We start from the raw sequence: 24,721 nt of genomic DNA on the forward strand, positions 1-24,721 counted from the left end.
ATCAGAAGATGATAGTCATCTTTTATTATTTTGGGAAGAAGAGTGTTTAGTCTTTTGGCCAGCAATTTGGTAATTATTTTGTAGTCAATCCAACAAGCTTCTGGTCCGGAAGGACGATCAGGATAGAGGCTCCTTGTCTTTTATAGCAGAACTGTAATGAGGGCTGTGTACATAGTCTGGGAGAGTACCGTTTTTGCAAAAATCATCCAGCATTGGCATGAAAATAGGGCTAAGCTGGGGCCAAAAAGCTTTGTAGAAGTCTCTGGGAAATCCATCTGGGCCTAGGGACTTGTTAGGTGGCATGGAGATAATTGCCTGTAGGACGACCTCGGGAATGAAGGGGGAGTTTATCTTCTTGGTCGGTCTCTGATCGTTTTGGTATTGAGATTCCCTCTAGGAAGGAATAGAGTTCTGCATGTTTTCTCTCAGAAGTATATCATTTGCGGTAAAAGTTAAATTTGTCTTATTTGGATCATATGGGACTTTGTCATCTGCTGTTTGGATGGCTCTGACTTCTTTTTTTTTCAGTTGGTATGCAATCAATCTGATATACTTATTGCTATACTCATGGTGTTTGTTTAGTAAAGATCACTTTTTTTATTTGATCAAGTTTAGTTTGGCTCTGGCTGCTTTAAGTTGACTCCAAGAGGTGCTGTCTGGAGATTGTTTATGTACTTTTTCGCAGCGTTAAAGCTCCCTCTCAACGTCTAACCTGTGTTTCCGTTGATTTCTTTCTTAGAGGAAGCATATGGAGTTAGATGACCTCTTAGTGCGGATTTGGCAGAGTCCCACATTTTGGCCAGGGGAACAGGATAGTCTTTGTTGTCTTGTGTGTAGTTGTCTAGCCATGTAGTGACCAAATGTATGGAATGCTTTGTTTGATAACATGGAGGTGTTGAATTTCCAGCTCTTTTGACCTCGGGATGTTTTTACAGAGGTCAAAGCGGAGGCGGACAACGGCGTGATCTGAAAGCGCTATGGGTCGGATTGGACAAGTGGTAGAATTTATGAAAATCTTTGGCATAAAAATTTAATCTATACGAGAGTAGTTGTTATGGACATTGGATTAGTATGTATAATCCATAAAATAGCTATTAGTCTATCTCCAGATATCTGTCAGTCCCATCTCTTTAGTAAGAGTTTTTTGTCGATCTAGTGTTTGTTGTCGGGACTTGATGATTTTTGTCCAGAGTTGAGTTGAGGGTACAATTAAAATCAGCCAGCCAGCACTCCAAAGTTCGAAACAATTCTCATTGAACAGGGTTATCATTTTCAACATGAAAGCAGGAGTATCTGTGTTAGGGGCATATCTATTTAAGATGGCAATTGGTTACCCGTACAGTGACCCAGTTATTATAATAAATGAGTGCATTTGTTTTGAACATTTTCTCAATCTTTTATTGCAGCTATGAAATTGATGATGATTATACGGCGTTGTACAAAGGTAATGTATATGACCTGTCATCTATGCAATCATCACTGTATAATGTCTGCATGTGTAAAGCATATCGACCTGCACATTTTTCTGGACAGCGAGCCAGGAGATTTCCTCTGTTCTGACTCCAACTGCCTTGGTCCTCCTCCTCTCTTTTTGCTCTCCCCACAGTGTTGGAGGCCCTGAGAGCCCACAAAGATGCCTGGCCCTTCTTGGAGCCTGTGGATGAATCCTATGCCCCCAACTATAATGCAGTCATTCAGGTGAGCTCACAGTGAAAAGGAAGGTTCCAAACTGTCAAATGACAGATACCTCAGTTATACAAGTTTTTGTAAATGTAATTTGAGGTCGTCAATTCCACAAGTAGTCATTTATGTTTGCCCTGATTTTTCCTCAGACTCCGATGGACCTATCCACCATCGAGACTAAGCTGAATGAAGGGGAGTATATTGCCAAGGAAGAGTTTGTGTCTGACATGAAGCTCATATTTGAAAACTGCATCGAGTACAATGGGGAAGACAGCGGTAAATACACACACCTCTTAATTTTGATCTATAATTTTGTTATTTTTTGTCAAATTTCTAATGTCCCAAAAATGCCTCTAGCTTGTGCAAATGGTTTTTGGGTTGACTTTAGACTTGATTTATGAATATGAGCGAGATCAATTTGACTAAGTGCACGTGGTGGAGAGGAGGGGAGAATGGCTGCTTTGGGGGAGAGCTCTAATGTGGCTCTGTGTGACAGTGATGAATGGGGAGTGATTGAGCTGTGCATCAGGCCCTGCAGCATCCTGCCTGCTTGCCAGAGAGACATTCTAGCCCCTAGTTAAGCGCCCTGTCTGGAGCCATCCATCCATCTGAATGCACTCCCAAGGGAGAGGCATGGGGGCTAGGGGTCAACCACACCAAGGCCCTCTGAACAGGTCAACCTGCCGGCCAACGCTGGGGTCAACATCGCCTGGCCCCACAACAGACGAGTGTGTGTCTGTGTGCGTGGCATGCAGATAATACTCATGGTGCTTGTGTTTTTCTGCAGAGTACAGCATCATGGCAGAATCCCTGGAGCGTTGTTTCAGCCGGGCGCTACTGAAGCACTTCCCGTCGGAGGACGGCGACACGGACGAGGAGTTCCACGTGAGCGGCGAGGACCGTGAGAGAGACCGCAAGGAGAAAAGGCGAAGCAAAGGCAACAAACAGGCAGGGCCAGAAAGCTTGATCCGAGCCACAGAGCAGGCCTCACGCAAACGGACACATCCAGGGGGCAAGGGCAGCACCCCAATGGAGGAGGAGGGGAATAAGCCAGCACAGCCACCCCCTCCCCCCCACTGGGCCAATGGACCCCCACACCCCCATGGCATACCTCATGGACAACCCCATCCTGGGAACCTTTACTACCCAGCACAGCAGGTAGCTGGCCATGCATGTCAAAAACAATATTTCACATAGGAGAAAGTATATTTTACTGCTTTAGTAGGAGTTGGTAGTGAATGAAGAGAAAGCATCAAGGGTTTTTCCCCCTTTTTACAGAGGAGCTAAAAGGTAGTTCTAGATGAAGACAAATGAATGCATTACATTTTAGACATGAGATGTTGAACTGTCATCCATTCTGCAGCAGCTCCAGCACCCCCCTAATCCCCACGGCCCACACATGTACGGCCAGAGGATGGACCCCGGCTACGCCTACCCTGGACAGGGACACATGCCCCGGCCTGGGGATCCCAATGCTCATCACATGCCTCAACATTACAGCATGCAGGTGAGATCAGCTCAGAAAACAATCGAAGGAGGTTTCACATATTTAATTCTGAGCTATCCAGTATCTGCTGTACTCGCACAATGTTTTGTGTGTTTCTGATCTGTCAGTTGACTTTATATTTGCTGCTATGCACATACTAATAGATGTTGTATTCCAGCCACACATGCGTGATGGACACCACGTTGGCCATGGATACCAAATGGGGCCTGATGGCCGGCCTCTTGAGCCACAGCACCACCGGCAGCAGCACCCCTACATGGGTCCCACCCATGGTCCCTCACTGGGCCCCCGTCCCGTGGCCCTCCAGTCTGGGGGCCTCTGCACCCCCATGCCCGACAGCAGCATGTACTTGTCCCGCCAGCGCACCAACGGCCACCCCCTACACCCCGGAGGGAACTGCTACCCCGGGCCTGACGTCCCACCACGACACAACTACCCAGCCTACCATCCAGGCATGGGCATGCCTCCTAACATGTGGCCAGGGATGAACCACCAAGGCCAGGAGAGGCCCAGTGGACCTGGGAAAAAAGTGCAAAATATGGCTAACCACCAGCAGCTCTCTTATAACCCCGGGGGTCCTCGTCCCATGGGCCCCAAACCCTGGCCAGAGCAGCCTGGGGGCCCCGGAGGGTACCCCTCTCATCCCAATGGACCCATGGCCCTGCGGACCCCCATGCCTCATCAGGACTCCAGGCAGTGTCTGGCCTCCATGCTGGAGAGCCCAGAGATGATTGCCCTGCAGCAGCTGTCTGCCTCCTCCACCGGACTCTCTGCTGGCTCCTCTCACCAGGACATGGGCAACTTCCAGCAGCAGCCCCTACAGGGTGTTGGCAGCGCCCCAACTCACCCCTCGCAGTACCACCCTCCCCCTGAAATTCAGCTGCTGCGTCCTGCCAGAGACAATGGCCCGGACAGCCAGGCTGCCCATCACGCAGATTTGAAGCCAAAAGGTAGGAATGACCTTCTCTGCTTTAGAGCTCTGCCTTGCTAACTTTATGAAAATTGACCTTTTTAAAACATTTTAATTCAGGACTTTTCTGTCATTTAGTCTATATTTCATAAGCAAACCCCTCAACTCCCCTCAACAATGCGATAACTGTTTTTCACAGGAAGTGACAAATTAAATATTGACCAGTTTAATGGAGTGTCTCGTGACTTGCTTTGAGAGATGACATGTCATCACACTGCAGCAGTGTTCATTTTATCAGTCTTTTTAAAAAAAAATTTAGTCTAGTCATTTAGACTAAAATAGTATTAAAGATGCACTATGCAGAAATCGCTCCTCCATTTGCTAGTTGCAAATATTTGAATAGCTCGCCTAATTTCAGTTTGTGATAAAACAAGCAAGGATAGTGTAAAGAATCAATCAAATTCATGAAGCCCTTTTTACATCAGCCGATGTCACAAAATGCTATTAGTGCTAGGTTCCAGCCTAAAACCCCGAACAGCAAGCAATACAGATGTAGAAGCACGGTGGCTAGGAAAAACTCCCTAGAAAGGCAAGAACCTAGCAACAAACCTAGATAGGAACCAGGCTCTGAGGGGTGGCCAGTCCTCTTCTGGTTGTGCCGGGTTGAGATTATAATCTTACATGGCCAAGATGTTCAAACGTTCGTAGATGACCAGCAGGGTATAATCATCATCAGTGGTTTTAGAGGGTGCAACAGGTCAGCACCTCGGGAGTAAATGTCAGTTGGCTTTTCATAGCAGAGCATTCAAAGTTAGAGACAGCGGGTCAGGGTTCCATATCCGCAGGACAGACAGGCAGAACAGTTGAAACTGTAGCAGCAGCACAACCAGGTGGACTGGGGACAGCAAGGAGTCATCAGGCCAGGTAGTCCTGAGGCATGGTCCCAGGGCTTAGGTCCTCCGGGAGGGGAGGGAAAGAATAAATGTACCATCTCAACCGCTGTGAAATGTCTTTTCCATAACCAACAATATTGTATTTTCAGCTGTTTGAAGTAGAGGTCGACCGATTAATCGGAATGGCCGATTAATTGGGTCCGATTTCAAGTTTTCGTAACAATCGGTATTTTTGGGCGCCGATTTCTGATTATTTTTTTATTTTAAAAAAATTATACCTTTTTTATTTAACTAGGCAAGTCAGTTAAGAACACATTCTTATTTTCAATGACTACCTAGGAACTGTGGGTTAACTGCCTTGTTCAGGGGCAGAACGACAGATTTTCACCTTGTCAGCTCAGGGGTTTCAATCTTGCAACCGCACAGTTAACGAGTCCAACGCTCTAACCATTGCACTCCACGAGTAGTCTGCCTGTTACGCAAATGTAGTAGAAGCTAAGGTAAATTGCTAGCTAGCATTAAACTTACCTTATAAAAAACAATCAATCATAATCACTAGTTATAACAACTGATCCAGTTTAGCAGGCAATATTAACCAGGTGAAATTGTCATTTCTCTTGCGTTCATTGCACGCAGAGTCAGAGTATATGCAACAGTTTGGGCTGCCAGGCTCATTGCGAACTAATTTGCCAGAATTTTATGTAATTATGACATACATTGAAGGTTGTGCAATGTAACAAGAATATTTAGACTTGGGGATGCCACCCGTTAGATAAAATACCGAACGGTTCCGTATTTCACTGAAATAATAAACGTTTTGTTTTCGAAATGATAATTTCTGGATTCGATCATATTAATGACCAAAGGCTCGTATTTCTGTGTGTTATTATGTTATAATTAATTAAGTCTGATTTGATAGAGCAGTCTGACTGAGCAGCAGCAGGCCCGTAATCATTCATTCAAACAGCACTTTCGTGTGTTTTGCCAGCAGCTCTTCGCAAGCACAGCGCTGTTTATGGCTTCAAGCCTATCAGCCTAATGGCTGGTGTAACCAATGTGAAATGGCTAGCTAGTTAGCTGGGTGTGCGCTAATACTGTTTCAAACGTCACTCGCTTTTAGATTTGGAGTAGTTATTCCCCTTGCGCTGCAAGGGCCGTGGCTTTTGTGGAGCGATGGGTAACGATGCGTCGAGTGTGGCTGTTGTCTATGTGTTCCTGGTTCGGGCCCAGGTAGGGGCGAGGAGGGGGACGGAAGCTATACTGTTCCACTGGCAATACTATAGTGCCTATAAGAACATCCAATAGTCAAAGGTATATGAAATGCAAATGGTATAGAGAGAAATGGTCCTATAAATACTATATTAACTACAACCTAAAATCTTTTACCTTGGAAAATTGAAGTCGCATGTTAAAAGGAACCACCAACTTTCATATGTTCTCATGTTCTGAGCAAGGAATTTAAACTAGCTTTAGCTTTTTTACATGGCACACATTTTACATGGCACATATTACTTTCTTCACCAACAATTTTTGTTTTTGCATTATTTAAACCAAATTGAACATGTTTCATTATTTATTTGAGGCTAAATGTATTTTATTGATGTTTTATATTAAGTTAAAATAAGTGTTAATTCAGTGTTGTAATTGTCATTATTACAAAAAAAAAAATATATATATATATATAAATAAAATAAAATTTAAATCGGCCGATTAAATCGGCATCGGCTTTTTTGGTCCTCCGGCTTTGAAAAATCATAATCGGTCGTCTTCTAGTTTGAAGGTAGTGTACAAAACTGAAAGTAAAGGATGCAAAACCGGAAGTTAACAGGAAGCATAAAAATAGTGCACATAGAACAGATCTACCGCTTCTTTGACTTGCTTTCAATGTGAATAACCAATCTATAACCCACATTTCTATTTGAATTTGGTCAGGTTGCCCAAAAAGTAACATATTGCAAGTTTAAGTGTCACATTTGTGTAATTTGAATAATGATTGTCTAGTTGTGAAAATAATGAAAACAGTAGGACATTTTAGTCAACTATAAATGCCCTTTAATTTTAGTCATATCACATTTGTAATGCCTCATTAACCTGTAGTAAACATAAGTCACTGACTTGTATACATAGCCTTGTCTAACTAACATATTTTTCCACATGACATTCTATTTTATGATTCTATTCCCAACAGCTAAATTAGCAGAAGAACACATTACTCTGCACCAGGTTAAAAAATCACACCCCTTGACAGGGCTCCAGATTAACATTTTCCCCTGGTGGCACTAACTTTTTCCGTTTTTTTTTTTGGGCACCAGCCCATGATTTGGTGGCACCATATTTTTCCACAGCATCAAACAATAGAAAATGCATGATTCAATGTATTTTTATCTGCAAACTAACCCAATGATTGTCATGAATTGTGGGTTGACAGTAAGGTGTTGTTATATTTTACTGTTAAAGTAGGGCTCCAGAAAGTTCATAATTTTATTGTTCAATAGAGATATAGCTACATCTTTACATGCACTTTATCATAGGAACATTTATTTTGGGGCTAATTCACCACATGAGGAAGTGAGAACTCTAAACACAGCTAGATCGCTAATGCTAAATATAATACCCACTACTAGTAGTGCTGTATTAATCTAACAGTACATTTAATGTCCTAAAAGAACTTTGAAGTTGTAGCCTTCTACCCTATGCACGCACAATTGCTATTGTGCAGTTTGCGGTTCATATCTTAAAGCCATATCAGATATCTTGGTTGTAAAATAGTTGATATTGAGCTCAATATTAAGAGATGACAAATACAAATCCTACCCACAGAAAGCTGAGAACAACAGTAGTTGCTTCCAAAGCTATGTATTTCCCACAATTAGATTTTGAAGTGTTATACAATCGGAAGCCTTTTCTTCCCTAACTAAGCGCACCAAGTGGCTCACTCATCACAGCAGTAGGCCCCAGCCAAACAGGCCTAGGGGCTGGGCAGACACTCATTACAGGAATTATGAGGATAATGCACTTTATTGTTTTAACAGACAGAAATTAGGATGTTTTACAACTTTGGAGTGAGGTGGTCATGTAGACATAATGACTGTTCAGCTCGCACTGACGCAACCAATTAAAAATGTAACTCGCACAGCCAAGTCAAAGGGTTGCAAAAGGCAACTAAATGGTAGCAGTCTGGAGCCCTGCCCCTTCACATATTGTAACTGTATTGTAGGCCTAATCAAAATTCTGTCTGATAGTTTACTGCAACCTAACTAGCTAGCATTATCAATCTGTTATTATCTGATTGTGTGTGTGTGTTTATATATAAACTCAGCAAAAAAAGAAACGTCCCTTTTTCAGTACCCTGTCAAAGATAATTCATAAAAATCCAATTAACTTCACATATCTTAATTGTAAATGGTTTAAACACTGTTTTCCATGCTTGTTCAATGAACCATAAACAATTAATGAACATGCACCTGTGGAACGGTCGTTAAGACACCAACAGCTTACAGACGGTAGGCAATTAAGGTCACAGTTATGAAAACGTAAGACACTAAAGAGGCCTTTCTACTGACACTGAAAAACACCAAAAGAAGGATGCCCAGGGTCCCTGCTCATCTGCGTGAACGTGCTTAGGCATGCTGCAAGGAGGCATGAGGACTGCATATGTGGCCAGGGCAATAAATTGCAATGTCCGTACTGTGAGGCGCCTAATACCCTGACTACACCGCTCACGTCACGTGCGTGGCAAAATAAATGTAGGAATCTGCTCGCACGTGTCAACGAGCATCTGCGTTGCCAAGGGCTAAAATAGAAGTCATTCCTTTTTCTGATGCAGATTGCGCTGCAAGTCCTGCCTCTCCCATCTCCTCATTGGTTTATTGAAGCAGGTACCCATGTGCCATCTCCTCATTGGTTATACCTAAGTGGGTGATTGAAAGATGAATTGTGTTGCCGGTTGTCGTGGTAATACTATTAAAGTTGAGATGCCAATCACCATACAAGTTCAAATATGAAAAAGCCTGGAAGGAGGAGAGATGACTAGAAACGATTCGGTTGACCGTTTTATGTGTGGATTAATTGTGGGAGTAGAGGACCTTGTGCATTTCAGGTAAAATAACAACCTAATGTTTATATCCCAGGACAAATTGGCTAGCAACAGCAAGCTAACTAGCTATATTGCCATAAATGTTTAATGCTTTTCGACCTGTCCCCAAATTAATGTAATTGGTTCAGTTTGTTTTGATATTTTAACCTGCGTGTCGTGATCACGACCGGTGTAGGGGGACAAAATACATTTGCCGGTTTGGATTCCGTGAAAGACCACGCTGCAGAACGGACAGGTGATCGTCCTCGCAGTGGCAGACAACGTTTAACAACACCTGCACAGGATTGGTACATCCTAACATCACACCTGCGGGACAGGTACAGGATGGCAACAACAACTGCCGGAGTTACACCAGGAACGCACAATCCCTCCATCAGTGCTCAGACTGTCCGCAATATGCTGAGAGAGGCTGGACTGAGTGCTTGTAGGCCTGTTGTAAGGCAGGTCCTCACCGGACATCACCGGCAACAACGTCGCCTATGGGCACAAACCCACTGTCGCTGGACTAGACAGGACTGGCAAAAAGTGCTCTTCACTGATGAGTCACGGTTTTATCTCACCAGGGGGGATGGTCGGATTCGCGTTTATCGTCAAAGGAAAGAGCGTTACACGGAGGCCTGTACTCTGTAGCGGGATCAATTTGGAGGTGGAAGGTCTGAGGTGGTGTCAGGCTGCGCTTGTTGTCATTGCAGGCAATCTCAACGCAGTGCGTTACAGGGAAGATATCCTCCTCCCTCATGAGGTACCCTTCCTGCAGGCTCATCCTGACATGACCCTCCAGCATGACAATGCCACCAGCCATACTGCTTGTTCTGTGCGTGATTTCCTGCAAAACGGGAATGTCAGTGTTCTGCCATGGCCAGCGAAGGGCCCAGATCACAATCCCATTGAGCACGTCTGGGACCTGTTGGATCAGAGGGTGAGGGCTAGGGCCATTCCCCCCAGAAATGTCCGGGAACTTGCAGGTGCCTTGGTGGAAGAGTGGGGTAACATCTCGCAGCAAGAACTGGACGCCCCCTCTTTTTGTTCAGGGACACATTATTCAATTTCTGTTAAGGAAGAATTCTTCACTTTTCTCATTGACTTCTCAAACACCTAACCCCGGCTTTGCCTGTTTCGCAAGCTTCCCCGGACGTCTCGCAATGTTGGGCCGCTGGGTTTAGAAACTGTGGCGTGCTGCTCTCCTCTCAGTCACGTGACTCAGCTGCCTATTGCTGTGCTCAACGCACGCACACACACACGGCACTCCCCCTCCCTCCCCTCCCTCCCCACAACAACACTCAGCAATAGCCTGCCTGACAGTCAGCAGCAGCAGGTCAAAGTGAAATTATTATATTTTTAATTTTATTTTTAAATTCCATGGCGGCCACGGTGCAATTTAGAAGTGGCCTAAAAACCTACAACCTGCGACAAATACATTTTCATCCACAACAGTTTTCAAAGTCTCCCAATTTAGCCGGAAAACCGCGGACATGGCAACCCTGCCAGGCAACGAGGTGACTCGTGAATGACCTGGGCATGAAACTTTGTCCCTTTTTCAATACTAGAACATGAAAAACAGTTTGATTACTAGAATTTTTGTTACTTTCAGTACTTCTTTCAAATATCTCATGTCATATACGGATTGAGAGGATAGTTTGTCTAGTAATTTGTTTTGAATCTTAAAGGGGGCAGTAGTAAGCTGGCCAGGCTGCTTGCGCACGCAGCTGACAGACTCCAGAAGCGAACTTTGGGAATACTTTGCTTACAGAGCAGATGGTGAGGGCAAGCCCACCGAAACAACTATGCAAAAGGTGTTCTAAAGCAGTGCAAGGGATGTTGGGTGGCAAAACGACAAACTATTTTAGACATGACATTTGCATTGTACTGCTATTCTACTAGCAACTAAATTATAACTATGAGTGACAATGCCATGAACATTTATTCAGCGTGACATTCATGTGAGTACTGAGCATTATAATATGATTACAACCCTAAAGTAACGTGAAATGCACTCAACTTAGCAATGACAGCAATATATTTAGACTACTTTGCATTTGTCTGGGATTAGTAGCAGTAGCCACTAGCCAGCCAGCAGCCCTAGGTGGAGCGTTACACCTTGGGAGTTGAAATGCACTCTGGGAATCGTAGTATGCTGTGTAAAATCCATAGTATTTCTATGGTGTGTAGACTATTGCAATATAGAAGCTTCAGAAATGAGCTTAAAGGTGTTTTTTATGTAGTTTTGGCACTAAACTATTTATATAATCAGTTATTTCGCTTTGCTGAATCACAGGTCTAATGAAACAGTTGAGATTTTGTGGGCCTCCCGAGTGGCAGTGCTACGAGGCGTCACTACAGACCAGGATTCGATCCCATAGGGTGGTGCACAATTGGCCCAGCATCGTCCGGGTTTGGCAGGAGGTGCTTTACTTGGCTCATTGCGCTCTAGTGACTTCTTGTGGCGGGCTGGGCACCTGCAGGTTTGTCCTCGGTCGTTGGTTGGACAGTGTTTCCTCCGACACATTGGTGCGGTTTGGCATGTGATGTTTTGGAAGTTACATGACTCGACCTTCGCCTCTCCCAAGCCCGTTCGAGAGTTGCAGCGATGAAACAATCTATATCCCAGTGGTTATTCTGTCTAACTAATAACCTTTTTTAAATGTATTTTTTTATTTTTTGCCGTGGTATCGTTTCGCTATCAACTGTTATTTTGGTATCGAGTATCGTGATATTAAACCTGGTATCAAAGTCAAAATTCTGGTATTGTGACAACACTACCGCAGTGCAACATTGCAATGAGAAAGCCTTACAATTTTACTAATGTCATAAAAAGCTCTCAATCTCTCCAAAAACTATTGTCCAGTCTACGTACTAGTCAGATTTTAGTCAAAGATAATTTAGTCTTTTTTTTTCTTTTTTTTTTCTCTGGGTCTATTTAGTCTGGTCAATTGCCACTGAAAAATGTATTTCCGTGACTTTTTTTGTTGATGAAATTAGCACTGCAGCTACCCTAGCAAGATGTTTTGATATGGAAGGATGAACCCAACATTTTTCACTTACAAATGTAATCATAGATCGTTTGTTAATTTTGTGTATCAATTAATTTGACCATTTTGAGTCTGTGCCAGGAAATGTAATGGGACACGCTCTCAGTCTTGCGGTATTCATTCAGATGCTGTTCGACAAATCGATACTTTGTTTTCACTGTAACAACCTTCCACTCACTAAATTATCTGTCTTGACAGGGTCCACGTCAGATCCCAAAACATCCAACAACCATGCAGGAGCTCTGGTAACCCCCGTTCCATCTGAACAGGAACGCACCTCGTTCCCCCGTCCCACAGAGCCTCCCAGTCGCCCCACTCAGGGCATGCAGAGCCCCTCTGCTCCAAACTGGGGCAGATCACAGGAGAGGGTTAGCGGGACCCGGGAGCAGGCTGCGTCTGGGCTGGGACTCCCACAGAGCTCAGAGACAAACGACAACCAAGAGGGGGAGAGCAGAGGACAATCTGTCAGCCAGACTCCCCCTCATCAGAACAACCCTTCCATTGTTCATCCTCCTCACCCCCACAATGCACCTCACTCCCAGAATCCTCCACAGCATATTACCCAGAGCCCCCCCCAGCAAATCCTAGAGAATGCCACTCGTCTTCAGAACGCCCATCAACACAATACCCAGAATGCACAGCAACAAAACATCACTCGAAATGCCCCACAGCAAGGATCTCAAAACCCCCACCAACAAAACTCTCAGAACACACCTCCACATGTGGCGCAGAATGTTCCTCAACCAATCTCCATGCATGGAATGCCACAGAGCGCCCCCCAGGGGGCCCAGCCTGGCCCCGGTCCACCCCAGCCAGCACCTCTCACCTCCCTGCCCCCAGCCACCCTGTGTCCCAGTTGCCTCCCCAGCCCAGCCCAGATGACCAGAGGCCAAGCGAGCCCACTAGCAGGAGGGACTCTGGAGGCAGTTCTGGTAACTCCAGCATGATGAAGTCTGGACCTCCAAATGGCATTTATAAACAACAGTCGTTCAGTCCCAAGGCACAACAGACACAACCCGGTAACCAGGGGCCAAGGGGACCGGCACCTGGTCACAACTCAGCCATGCCTCCCCACTCCCAGGGCCAGGACAATGGAGCCATGCGTCAATATGGCATGGGCAGCCCAACACATCTGCACTATGGTCAACCTATGGGCAAACCCATGCCCCCTTCAAATCAACAGCCTTACCCGAACCAACCTGTTCCCCAGACCATGAACCCCCACCATAACCCTGCCGGCTACCCCACCTACCACCAGCAAGGAGCTGCCTATCCATACCACATAGCCCAGCAGCAGCATCCCCAGGGCCACCCTAACATGTACCCCCAGTACCAGCAGCAACACTTCTACCCCCAGCCCCCGGGCAACATCCGGCGGGGCTACCCCTCCGAGGAGTGGCACAGGCAGCAGCAGTACCAGCCTCGCCACCCCATGCCCTCCAACACCTACCTGCCTGCAACTAGTGCCAACGTCAATGGGCGCCTGAAGGAGGGCAGCAGCATGGGCTCCCCCCTGGGCTCTGAAGGCTCCGGGGGCAGCCTGATGTCCCCCAATCCCCTGCCCGAGGGCCCCCGTGGAGGATCTGTGGAGAAGGAGAGTAGGGAGGCCGGCAGCCCTGTGAAGCATCAGCCTGCTCAGGTGGAGGAGAGCTCAGAGCGGCCAGAGAGCCCCAAAGAGATCCTGGACCTGGACAGCCACAACGCTGCCGCACGCCGCCGGAGTGCCCAGCCCCCACCTCACGTGGCCAACTTCCTGTACGATTCCCGAGCAGTGCATACTGGGATGCAGCAGGGCGGGGCCCCGCCTCCCCACATGATGTCCCATGCTCCATACCCCAATCAGCCAGGTTACCCCAGTGGACACTACGCCCCCCAGAGACCCCACCCCCACCTCATGGAAGCCCTGCACCGGCCCCAGCACCTTCCCTTTCCCCCGGGGCAGACCCGCATGGCCATGTACAGACATCCCCAGGCCGGAGGCCCCTTCCAGGGCATGATGGTCCAGCAGAGAGGCCTGGCGCCGGAACACTTCCTTCACCCAGGGTAAGAAAGAGCTACACTGGAGATTCTAACTGTTAATTTGTTATTTTTGCTTTGATGGCTAGGAAGAGGAGGTCACTGATATCTATGTAATGTTGTAGGCAGCAGATGATGTCTCCCAGTGGTCCCAGCAGTAAACAGGGAGTTTGAGCAACTCTGTGGGCGCAGGGTGAGTGATTATTCAATGGCGGCGGAGGGTTAAGGGCTATCACCAATCAATATTTCCGAATTCCTGTCATGTTTCAATGATTAATCTCCTTTTTTCATTCCTTTTCCCCACAATCCAGGTGAAGGACAAAAGCAACAAACACCTGTACACAAAGCAGTGCCTGCATTTCATCCATCCATGACGATAACCCGTGTGGTTGCCTGTGTGTCTCCTGTCATAAGCCTTTAAATGTGACTCTGCTGTTGGAACCATGATGTTCTCTGCTGTGGAGCGGCTCAAAATGGAGTCTTGGCCGTTGTCTTTTCTCTGTCTGTCTGTGTCAAGGGGCACCAGTAACTACTGCTCTCACTGCATCAGACAGAAGATATGCAGTGTGTGCAGACAAGGGAAACATATTTATTTGAGAATCTCTTTAGGGAATGAGTTCTTTGCCCCTCGGGCTGTCTGTCTGCTTCATGTTGAACCCTCACTGAGACTGCCTCTATGCAGAGACATGGCTCTGTCTGCCAGTGGACTTCCAGTTCAGACTGTGTGTACAGCTGGTCCCTTCCTGCAAGAACATCTGGAGATCCTGCTCCTCTGTCTGCAGCCTCACACTGGTTGAACATAGCTACTGGTCATTGGGTTTTGTCTGGAGGAAGGCTCCTCCCCTGACTATAGCTCTCCTATGGACCTCCAGCCCCTTCGGTCCTGTCCAAACCTCTACAGAAGAGAAAAATGGATCCGGTGATGAGAAGAGGGGGCTGATGTTATTGTTTCTTTGGGGGTTTTTCCCCAAACGTTTTTAACTCAGGTGTAGAAAAGGAGGAACTTTAAGACTGAAGAGAAGCCGTCATCAGAACCCTGTCGACAGACGGGCCTTGCCGTTTACTTTTTGTTGAATGTATGTGTGAATGATAGATATAGACCTGCAGAGAGCCTTCTCTGCTATGCACTAGGGATAGTCTACACATACTGGAGTGGCCTTGGAATTTTTACGTTGGTGCTTGTTTTATATATATATATATATTAGTCGAAGTTGGAAGTTTACATACACCTTAGCCAAATGCATTTAAACTCAGTTTTTCACAATTCCTGACGTTTAATCCTAGTAACAATTCCCTGTCTTAAGTCAGTTAGGATCACTACTTTATTTTAAGAATGTGATATGTCAGAATAAGATAGAGAACAAGGTAGAGAATGATTTATTTATTTCGTCACATTCCCAGTTGGTCAGAAGTTTACATACACTCATTTAGTATTTGGTAGCATTGCCTTTTCAATTGTTTAACGTTTCGGGTGGCCTTCCACAAGCTTCCCACAATAAGTTGGGTGAAGTTAGGCCCATTCCTCCTGACAGAGCTGGTGTAACCGAGTCAGGTTTGTAGGCCTCCTTGCTCGCACAAGCTTTTTCAGTTCTGCTCACAAATTTTCTATAGGATTGAGGTCAGGGCTTTGTACTGGCCACTCCAATACCTTGACTTTGTTGTCCTTAAGCCATTTTGCCACAACTTTGGAAGTATGCTTGGGGTCATTGTCCATTTGGAAGACCCATTTGCGACCAAGCTTTAACTTCCTGACTGATGTCTTGAGATGTTGCTTCAATATATCCACATAATTTTCCTCCTTAATGATGCCATCTATTTTGTGAAGTGCACCAGTCCCTCCTGCAGCAAAGCACCCCCACAACATGATGCTGCCATCTCCATGCTTCACGGTTGGGATGGTGTTCTTCGGCTTGCAAGCCTCCCCCTTTTCCTCTAAACATAACGATGGTCATTATGGCCAAACAGTTCTATTTTTGATTCATCAGACCAGAGGACAGTTCTCCAAAAATAGGATCTTTGTCCCCATGTGCAGTTGCAAACCGTAGTCTGGCTTTTTTATGGCGGTTTTGGAGCATTGGCTTCTTCCTTGCTGAGCGGCCTTTCAGGTTATGTCGCCATAGGACTCCTTTTACTGTGGATATAGATACTTTTGTACCCGTTTCCTCCAGCATCTTCACAAGGTCCTTTGCTGTTGTTCTGTTGTTGGAAATTGCTCCCAAGGATGAACCAGACTTGAGGTCTACAATTTTTTTTTCTGGGGTCTTCGCTGATTTCTTTTGATTTTCCCATGATGTCAAGCAAAGAGGCACTGAGTTTGAAGGTCGGCCTTGAAATTCATCCACAGGTACACCTCTAATTGACTGAAATGATGTCAATTAGCCTATCAGAAGCTTCTAAAGCCATGACATCTCCTGAAATTTTCCAAGCTGTTTAAAGGCACAGTCAACTTAGTGTATGGTAACTTCTGACCCACTGGAATCTGTAGACAATTGTTGGATTAATTACTTGTGTCATGCACAAAGTAGATGTCCTAACTGACCTGCCAAAACTAGTTTGTTAACAATACATTTGTGGAGTGGTTGAAAAACGAGTTTTAATGACACCGACATAAGTGTATGTAAACTTCCAACTTCAACTGTAACTCTTCACTGTAGTTGACCTCTTGTCTCAAACTAGGGAATTATGTTGGATGGTTTTCCACACTTCCATGTGTCCTGCTGGTTGGTATACACACTAAGTGAACATGAGTTAGAATCAACAATTGATGTATGCTAAGGTCTTTTTTTATGTTAATGTTGTCATCTTTACAGCCCATTTCATTTAACCTGGACCATGTATTGCATTCCATACATTTGGCGAAAAATAACACCTAACATGGTAGTCCCACTGTAGTTCCTTTTTATGGTGAGTTTTATTAATCTATTCGTTACGGTTAAGATTGTATCCACAATTGCACCCATGCATGATTATTTCTTCACGTCAGTGCTTCATCCTCCCCAATTCAATTAACCTTTTATATGTCCTCAGGGTGTACAGTTTTATACGGGTATTTTTATGAATTATTTGAAGGACAAGAAAATATGACTGGAATTGTGACAACCTCAACCTAATTTTATGTGAAGAAACTGATAAACCAATATTGTTTTTGCAAGATTCTGTGTTATTTTTGGTCCTCTTGTGACAGTGGGGGGTCTTGCTCACTGCCAACCTGTTTGCTTTGTTTGGGGTTAAATAAAATATCTATTCCGTTTTGTACTAATTGGAATAGTTTAGTTTTTCGACATTCCAGTTTGTTTTTTGTTTAATATTGTTGCTCTTGTCATTGCCACTATACAGTACCAGTCAGAAGTTAGGACACCTACTCATTCAAGGGGTTTTCTTTATTTTTACTATGTTCTACATTGTAGAATAATAGTGAAGAAGACATCAAAACTATGAAATCATGCAGTAACCAAAAAAGTGTTAAATCCAAATATGTGATATTCTTCAAAGTGAGCCACCGTTTGCCTTGATGAAAGCTTTGCACACTCTTGGTATTCTCTCAACCAGTTACACCTGGAATGCTTTTCCATCAGTCTTGAAGGAGTTCCCACATATTCTGAGCACCTGTTGCCTGGTTTTTCCTTCACTCTGCAGTCCAACTCATCCTAAACCATCTCAATTGAGTTGAGGTCGGGTGATTGTGGAGGCCATGTAATCCGATGCAGCACTCCATCACTCTCCTTGGTCTAATAACCCTTACACAGCCTGGAGGTGTGTGGGGTCAATGTCCTGTTGAAAAGAAAATGATAGTCCCACAAAGAGCAAACCAGATGGGGTGGTGTGTCGCTGCAGGATGCACTGGTAGCCATGCTGGTTAAGTGTGCCTTGAATTCTAAATAAATCACTGACCGTGTCACCAGCAAAGCACCCCCACCGTCACACCACCATGCTTCATGGTGGGAACTAGACATGCGGAGATCATCCGTTCACCTGCTCTGCGTATCACAAAAACACCTCGGTTGAAACCAAAAATCTCAAACTCATCAGACCAAAGGACAGATTTCCACCATTCTAATGTCCATTGCTTGTGTTTCTTGGCCCAATAAATCTTCTTATTAGTGTACTTTAGTAGTGATTTCTTTGCAGCACTTTGACCATGAAGGCCTGATTTCACATGGTCTCCTCTGAACAGTTGATGTTGATGTCTTACTTGAACTCTGAAGCATTTATTTGGACTGCAATTTCTGAGGTGCAGTTAACTCTAATGAACTTGTCCTCTGCAGCAGAGCTAACTCTGGGCATTCATTTCCTGTGATGGTCCTTATGAGAGCCAGTTTCATCATAGCACTTGATGGTTTTTGCAACTGCACAATTTTCTGCATTGACTGAGCTTCATGTCTTAAAGTAATGATGGACTGTTGTTTCTCTATGCTTATTTGAGCTGTTCTTGCCATAATATGAACATGGGCTAGCTAATGTATACCACCCCTAGACAACTAATCGACTCAAATTCATTAAGAAGGAAAGAAATTCCACAAACTAACTTTTAACAAGGCACACTTGTTAATTGAAATGCATTCCAGTTGACTACTTCATGAAGCTGGTTGGGAGAATGCCACGACTATGCAAAGCTTTCATCAAGGCAAAGGGTGGCTACTTTGATCTAAAAAAAATCCAGGGCTGTATCACATCCGGTCATGATTGGGAGTCCCATAGAGCGGCGCACAATTGGCCCAGCGTCGTCCGGGTTTGGCTGGGATAGGCCGTCATTGTAAATAAGAATTTGTTCTTAACTGACTTTATCGAGTTAAACATTTTTTTTTTTTAAACATGTAAGAAATATATTGATTTAAACACTTTTTTTGGTTACTACATTATTCCATATGTTCATAGTTTTGATGTCTTCACTATTATTCTACAATATAAAGAAAAACCCTTGAATGAGTAGGTATGTTCAAACTTTTGACTGGTACTGTACACGGTGAGTGATTTTTGTCTTTGAACAATTAATCTGTGTAGATTGAAGTCTTCCCCCCCATTTTATCATATCCATGTTGTGCCTGTGAGCCCCACCGGTATAGTGATGGCAACAAATGAATCTACCTCATAGCCAGTCCACTGGCATCCACTAAGTCCCTCCACTCACCAGAGTCAGTCCCCAGCACACAAATGGCCTAACACTACTATTGTCATGACTATGTCTAATTTCCCCAGTGCCAAGTCATGTTACTGTCCTGAACAAAAGTATAGCGGACCCGTCCTTGGAACATTTTATTGTAAGGTTATTTGTGTTACCGCCGGGGGGGGGGGGGGTTAAAGGGCGTATGTCTGAGGTCGTCAGAATAGGGCTCTTTAAATATGATCTTGTCTCACCAGCTGTATAGATTGCATGCCTTCCTGCCACAGTGAGGTGAGTAGACAACCTGAGCCCTGTGGTTCTACTGGATCTGTGTTAGGCAGCATAGAGATGGCAGTGTAGTTCCCTCCAATTATAGACACCTATGGCATTAACAGGAAATGTGCTCAGGGAGGGATGAATATAGGAAAATACTAGAAGCTGTGAGACTTTTGATTTGTCCCAGGATACTGTATATCAGGGATCATCAACTAGATTCAGCCGCAGGCCAATTTTCTTTCTTGAGTGAATGGTTGGTGGGCCGGAACATAATTACAAATAATTTGTATACTGCAATTTGACCGCAAGAAGGCCAAAAATATATATTTCACCTAAAACATCATTTCAAACCTTGCTTACATTTGTATACGATCACATGTATCTCTATTATCCGTGGGAATTCTTAGGAACAAGTTTTGCTCAGAAAACTTGGGCCAAATAAAACCACCCGCGAGCCAGTTGGGGAACCCTGCTGTTTAAGGATGTATTGTTTTACTTGCTAGGGATTTTTAGTACTAGATGAGGTCTTCTCGTAGGTAGTGTGATCATTTGTGCTGTCCATGTATGGACAGTGTAGTTGTAAATGGTCTGTGAGGTTATCATACTGTAATGCAGCTTTGTTGTCGCTGATGTGTAGTCTGCACAAGACATGGAAGTCTGTATGCCACTCACTCCTTCTACTCTGTCATCCAGTTTGTCTGCACTAGTAAAATATCTAGATTTGATTAAATGTGAATCATATTTATTTGCTCTTAAATGTTGTACATTTGGACTTTTTTTATATAAATTTTGGTTGTTTTTTTGTTTTTAAGCAGTTGACATTTACCTATGTAGCATGGCAGCATCAAAAAAGACCCTGTATGTTTCATCTGACTGACAGATTATTTTGGAAATGGACTGAAGTATTTTCTATACTGCACATTTCTTAGAATAAATAACTTTTCCTGAATTGAAGTATGTTGCTTGTTCTCCATTTTCTTTGGTGGTAGGGGAGGGAGGGAGAGCTGAGGCTTGGGTGATGTTACTGAAATATGCTTAGGCCTATCAAAGGACAGTTTCTTGTAAAGGAGTAGCCTATCGGATAGGCCTACTGGTATGGCAGAAAAGTAGGTGTAAGGCTTCTGACTTGAACTATTTAAATAATGCAAGACTGTTTATGCCTTGATGAATTGGAAAATGGAATTGGAAAAAAAACTAAGACCTGGCTTCTGCATTGATGTTTCTGTCTTGAAGTGTTTGTCAGTGTCCTCGTTTTAGTACACTTTTATAATCGATGTTAAATCAAATAATAAAATGGGATACTCTTAGCCATGGTCAGAATTCCAGTGTTCAGGTACAGTAACTGTGGATCCATATGTGCAAGGCATGGACTTATGGACCTGCAACCTTATAACTGTCAACAAATAAATACACAATATTTTTCACTTTTTTTCCAGAGCTTTATTTTTTTTCTCCATGTCGGACCAGGTTTGTGCCTTGATGGATGTTTTCCCTGATGAAGTACTTGATGGTGAAGTATTCATTGAGGGTCCACCTCAATCTCCTCTCCAGTATACCTATACATACTTGTACTGGGGGGAGCTCAGCCAGGTGCTGTAGTACACGGGCTGAGCAGCATAGTAGGGTAGCCGCAGCAATAGGTGGGCTAGCAGCGGTTGCCCAGGTGTGTCATCTGCTAATATATCTCTGGTTTCTTCACCGGCATGTCATTTTGACCATGCACCCAGGGTCTCAATCTTCCGAAGGGTCTCTGAGTTGAGCGTTTCTTGAAGGCTGCGCCGGTGTCCTGGTTGCCAGTGGAGGTAGTGGCCGCAATTGAATCCAGCAGACTCTTCACCATCTCCCGGATTTCTGTCGTCGGGTCCTTTTGCAAAGAGTCTCAGGAGACAGCCAGTCACTGCCAAACATAATGAAATAAAATAGATGTTTCTCGTGGTGTTCATGGTCACTATACCTGCTTGGCACACCATAAAGTAGCCTAGTTGAGAGACTATGACCAACTGAATATTGGAAAATGGTGCACAGAAATACATTTAGTAGGCTAATAGAAAGCAGTGACCCTGCTATTTTAAGTGGCCAGCAACTGCTTTCAAAAGTGTTTTCCCGCAACTGTTAAGAAATGAGCAGTCGCTGGGCATGGATGTTTCTCCCTCTGGCACTTGCAAATTTTAAAGCGCCTCTGGGGGAATATTTCTTGCATGGAGTTCGACAAGCTGACCAATTGAATAGGTAAACCATTCTGATTTTGCTGTTGGTTACTCGTGTTGTTGGCTGAGGAAAATTAAATGTGCGCAGCAATTTTCATTCGATATTGCAAAATTTGCTTAACCAAAGGTACTGGGCTCTGCACCTGGCTCTTACTGGCTGCTGGTCTCGGAGCATTTTGTATTATTCTGTACGTAAATCTGAGACACTCCGTTTAATATGACATGTTACGTTTCGTATGGTTAGCTAGGTAGCTAACGTTAGCTAGGTTAGAGGACGGGTTAGCTAAAGGGTTAAGGTCCGGGGAAGGGTTAGCTAACATGCAAAGTAGCTAAAAAGTATTAAGTAGTTAAAGTTGCTAAAATGCTAGTTAGCTAAAATGCTAATGTCTGTAACGCAACACCCCAACCAACCACCGTTCTTTAGTTTTTTGCCTTAAGTGATCTTCTGTCTTATGTTACATTTGGTGTGGTAACATACATATTTACATTTACTATGTTACGTCTAGTCTGAGGCCAGGCTGCTCATTTGGAGTATAGCTGCAGGATCTCGCCCCAGACCAATTGTTTTACCCCTGGTAGCATAAGTAACAACACACGAGAAATTACAGTGTGTAGTTTGAGTGACATGAAGGTCTTGGTTCCAAAAGTGTCAGGAAGGCCTATTGTATTGGCATGGTCTGTTTGACCTTTTTTTATAATGATTTCTCTTGCTTTATTAAGTCGATCAGGTTTGTGAAGGTGTTACATTAATTATTCAGTTTGCTAAAATGCAGTTCTTTTTTTCAGTATAACCATAGAAATACATGTTCCTACACTAAATAACAACCTTTGAAATGAAGGTTAATTAGGTTCACATAATTTCTGATTCCTTGTATCACTGACAGTCCGTTAAAATAACTGAAAAAATGGCATCTATTGAAATGCAAACAGACAAAACAAGAGGACGTCTGCGACACAAAGCATTAATCTATTGTGGCACTGCATGTTGTCTCCTCTCATCAGCTTCATCCACTTGACATGTGAATCAACCCCCCTCAACGAGCGAGACCGGGTGACCCGCTGTTTTGGGAAGTGAGTAGGAGGTAGTGGTACACTTATAGGCTACAGAACCGAAAACGGGTAGTTGTTATTATAGAGCAATATAGGAGCACCAATTCATCACTTCACTTTCACGGACAGGTTTCTTAATAAGCGGTGAGAAACATGGTCTAATAATAATTAAGGCAATGTTCAACAACGTGTTATATGTATCCATCTGTTCAGTGTAAACGCGATCTCTGTTACTTTGTTACACTTTTGAATTGTTGTTAAATACGTCTTTGTTACGTTGGTAGTTACATTGAAATCGCCAACGTGTCAAACCATCCCGTAGCCCAGCCTGGTCTCATTGCAGTCGTAGCCCTAAACTTTAAACTGAACAATATTTATAGGCGACCGCTGAAGCATGGGGTTGTCAAGCTCAACAACTCAACTCTGTTACATGAAATAAAGAGAACTATTACTTATCAAAACTAGTTTTTATTGATACAATGTATGCAATTTCTTAATTTCATGCATGCCATGTTCACCACATGAGCAGCAGTGGCCATTTTAAGGCGAAAAACTCAACCCCATCACACTCAACCCCCATTACTTTTTGATCAATAACAGCGTTGTGAGACTGTGACAGGTTTGAGTTTGTCACTTCGTGAAGTTATCCAATTATTCAAATTCATTATTATTGTTCATCTTCATTCTTATACATGCATATAACATGGACATTGCAGTCAATAAAGGTCAATTTTGGGCCAAAACGCCAAAAGAACAGCTTTAAGCTATAACTGATCATACCTGTTTTTTTTATGCTTAACCGATGAATAAAAAATTATTACAAATGTTGAATACGATATTTGGCTACTGAAGTGCCATTTCTTACCGATATCTGCAGCTTCCATCCAAAAACAAATCCTGTGAAATGACGTTAACACATACTGGAGGAGTTACTGGCTAGCTACAGCGGCTAGCTTAGCTAACAAAATAACTATGTTGGTTGCAGCGTGCATGATGAGAATGAAGCATCAATGAGCCACCCATTTCTGTTTGAAAGTTGAGAAAGAGGCGTAGTTGGTCCATTTTTGTGCCCAATGTCTACCTTTAAGTATATATACTGTCATCCACAGGCCTATTAGAGTGAAGTCACTGGAGAATCCACTTGTATATAGGCCTATTGAGTGAAGTCACTGGAGAGCATCCTATTCGTCTATCAACATTTCTGCTAAAATCTTCACATCTCAGTCTAAAGTAAATTGCCCTGAAATCAGGATTAGGGTTTAATATTTTGCCGGTATTTTACAAATGTTCCATCCTGAGAATAAGTAACTTTTATCCCGGTTAACTCGGTATTTCCTGCCAAAACCAGAAGTCTCCTTCTAAAGCCTTATGAAGTATATACATAGTCCTATGTCTGAATTTACCTGAGCCTGATGAGCCACATGTTAAATACATTTAATGAGCCCAAGCCCAAAAAAGTCAATGATGGTGCCCTTATACTGTGGGCCTATAGGGTATACTGTAGGCTACTGCACATTACGCAAAATAGAAAAACATAAAAGCCCACAGATGTAGCTAGCTATATGCTCTCTTGGCTAAATAAATTAAACTTGCTCCTGTAGGTTAATCTTTTTGATTGTGAACTGTATTACTGTATTATATTAATTATGCACACCGATCAAGCAGGGAGAGAACATTCTGGTGCTGCACATGCGGCCTACAAAGTTAGAGTATAGGCTAGATTGTATTTCATACAGTTGAAGTCGGAAGTTTACATACACCTTAGCCAAATACATTTAATATCAGTTTTTCACAATTCCTGCCATTTAATCCTAGTACAAATTCTCTGTCTTAGGTCAGTTAGTATCACCACTTTATTTTAAGAATGTGAAATGTCAGAATAATAGTAGAGAATGATTTATTTCAGCTTTTATTTCTTTCATCACATTCCCAGTGGGCCAGATGTTTACATAC

At 43.8% G+C, this 24,721-nt stretch overlaps 1 protein-coding gene across 1 annotated transcript in view; it reads left to right on the plus strand.

The window, feature by feature from the left end:
• LOC115109595 (chromatin remodeling regulator CECR2) overlaps window positions 1–17,285 on the plus strand; it is a 62,284-nt gene extending 44,999 nt beyond the window's left edge. Inside the window, 10 exon segments of the mRNA XM_029634680.2 lie at window positions 1,407–1,444; window positions 1,607–1,698; window positions 1,833–1,959; window positions 2,471–2,841; window positions 3,047–3,190; window positions 3,348–4,140; window positions 12,317–12,955; window positions 12,958–14,161; window positions 14,260–14,327; window positions 14,446–17,285. Coding sequence (XP_029490540.2) covers window positions 1,407–1,444; window positions 1,607–1,698; window positions 1,833–1,959; window positions 2,471–2,841; window positions 3,047–3,190; window positions 3,348–4,140; window positions 12,317–12,955; window positions 12,958–14,161; window positions 14,260–14,308 — 3,457 coding nt within the window. The 3' untranslated portion in view covers window positions 14,309–14,327; window positions 14,446–17,285.
• Window positions 17,286–24,721: the final 7,436 nt, after the last annotated feature.

This window comes from Oncorhynchus nerka, linkage group LG25 (genome assembly GCF_034236695.1).
Source record: "Oncorhynchus nerka isolate Pitt River linkage group LG25, Oner_Uvic_2.0, whole genome shotgun sequence".
NCBI classification, from domain to species: Eukaryota; Metazoa; Chordata; class Actinopteri; order Salmoniformes; family Salmonidae; genus Oncorhynchus; species Oncorhynchus nerka.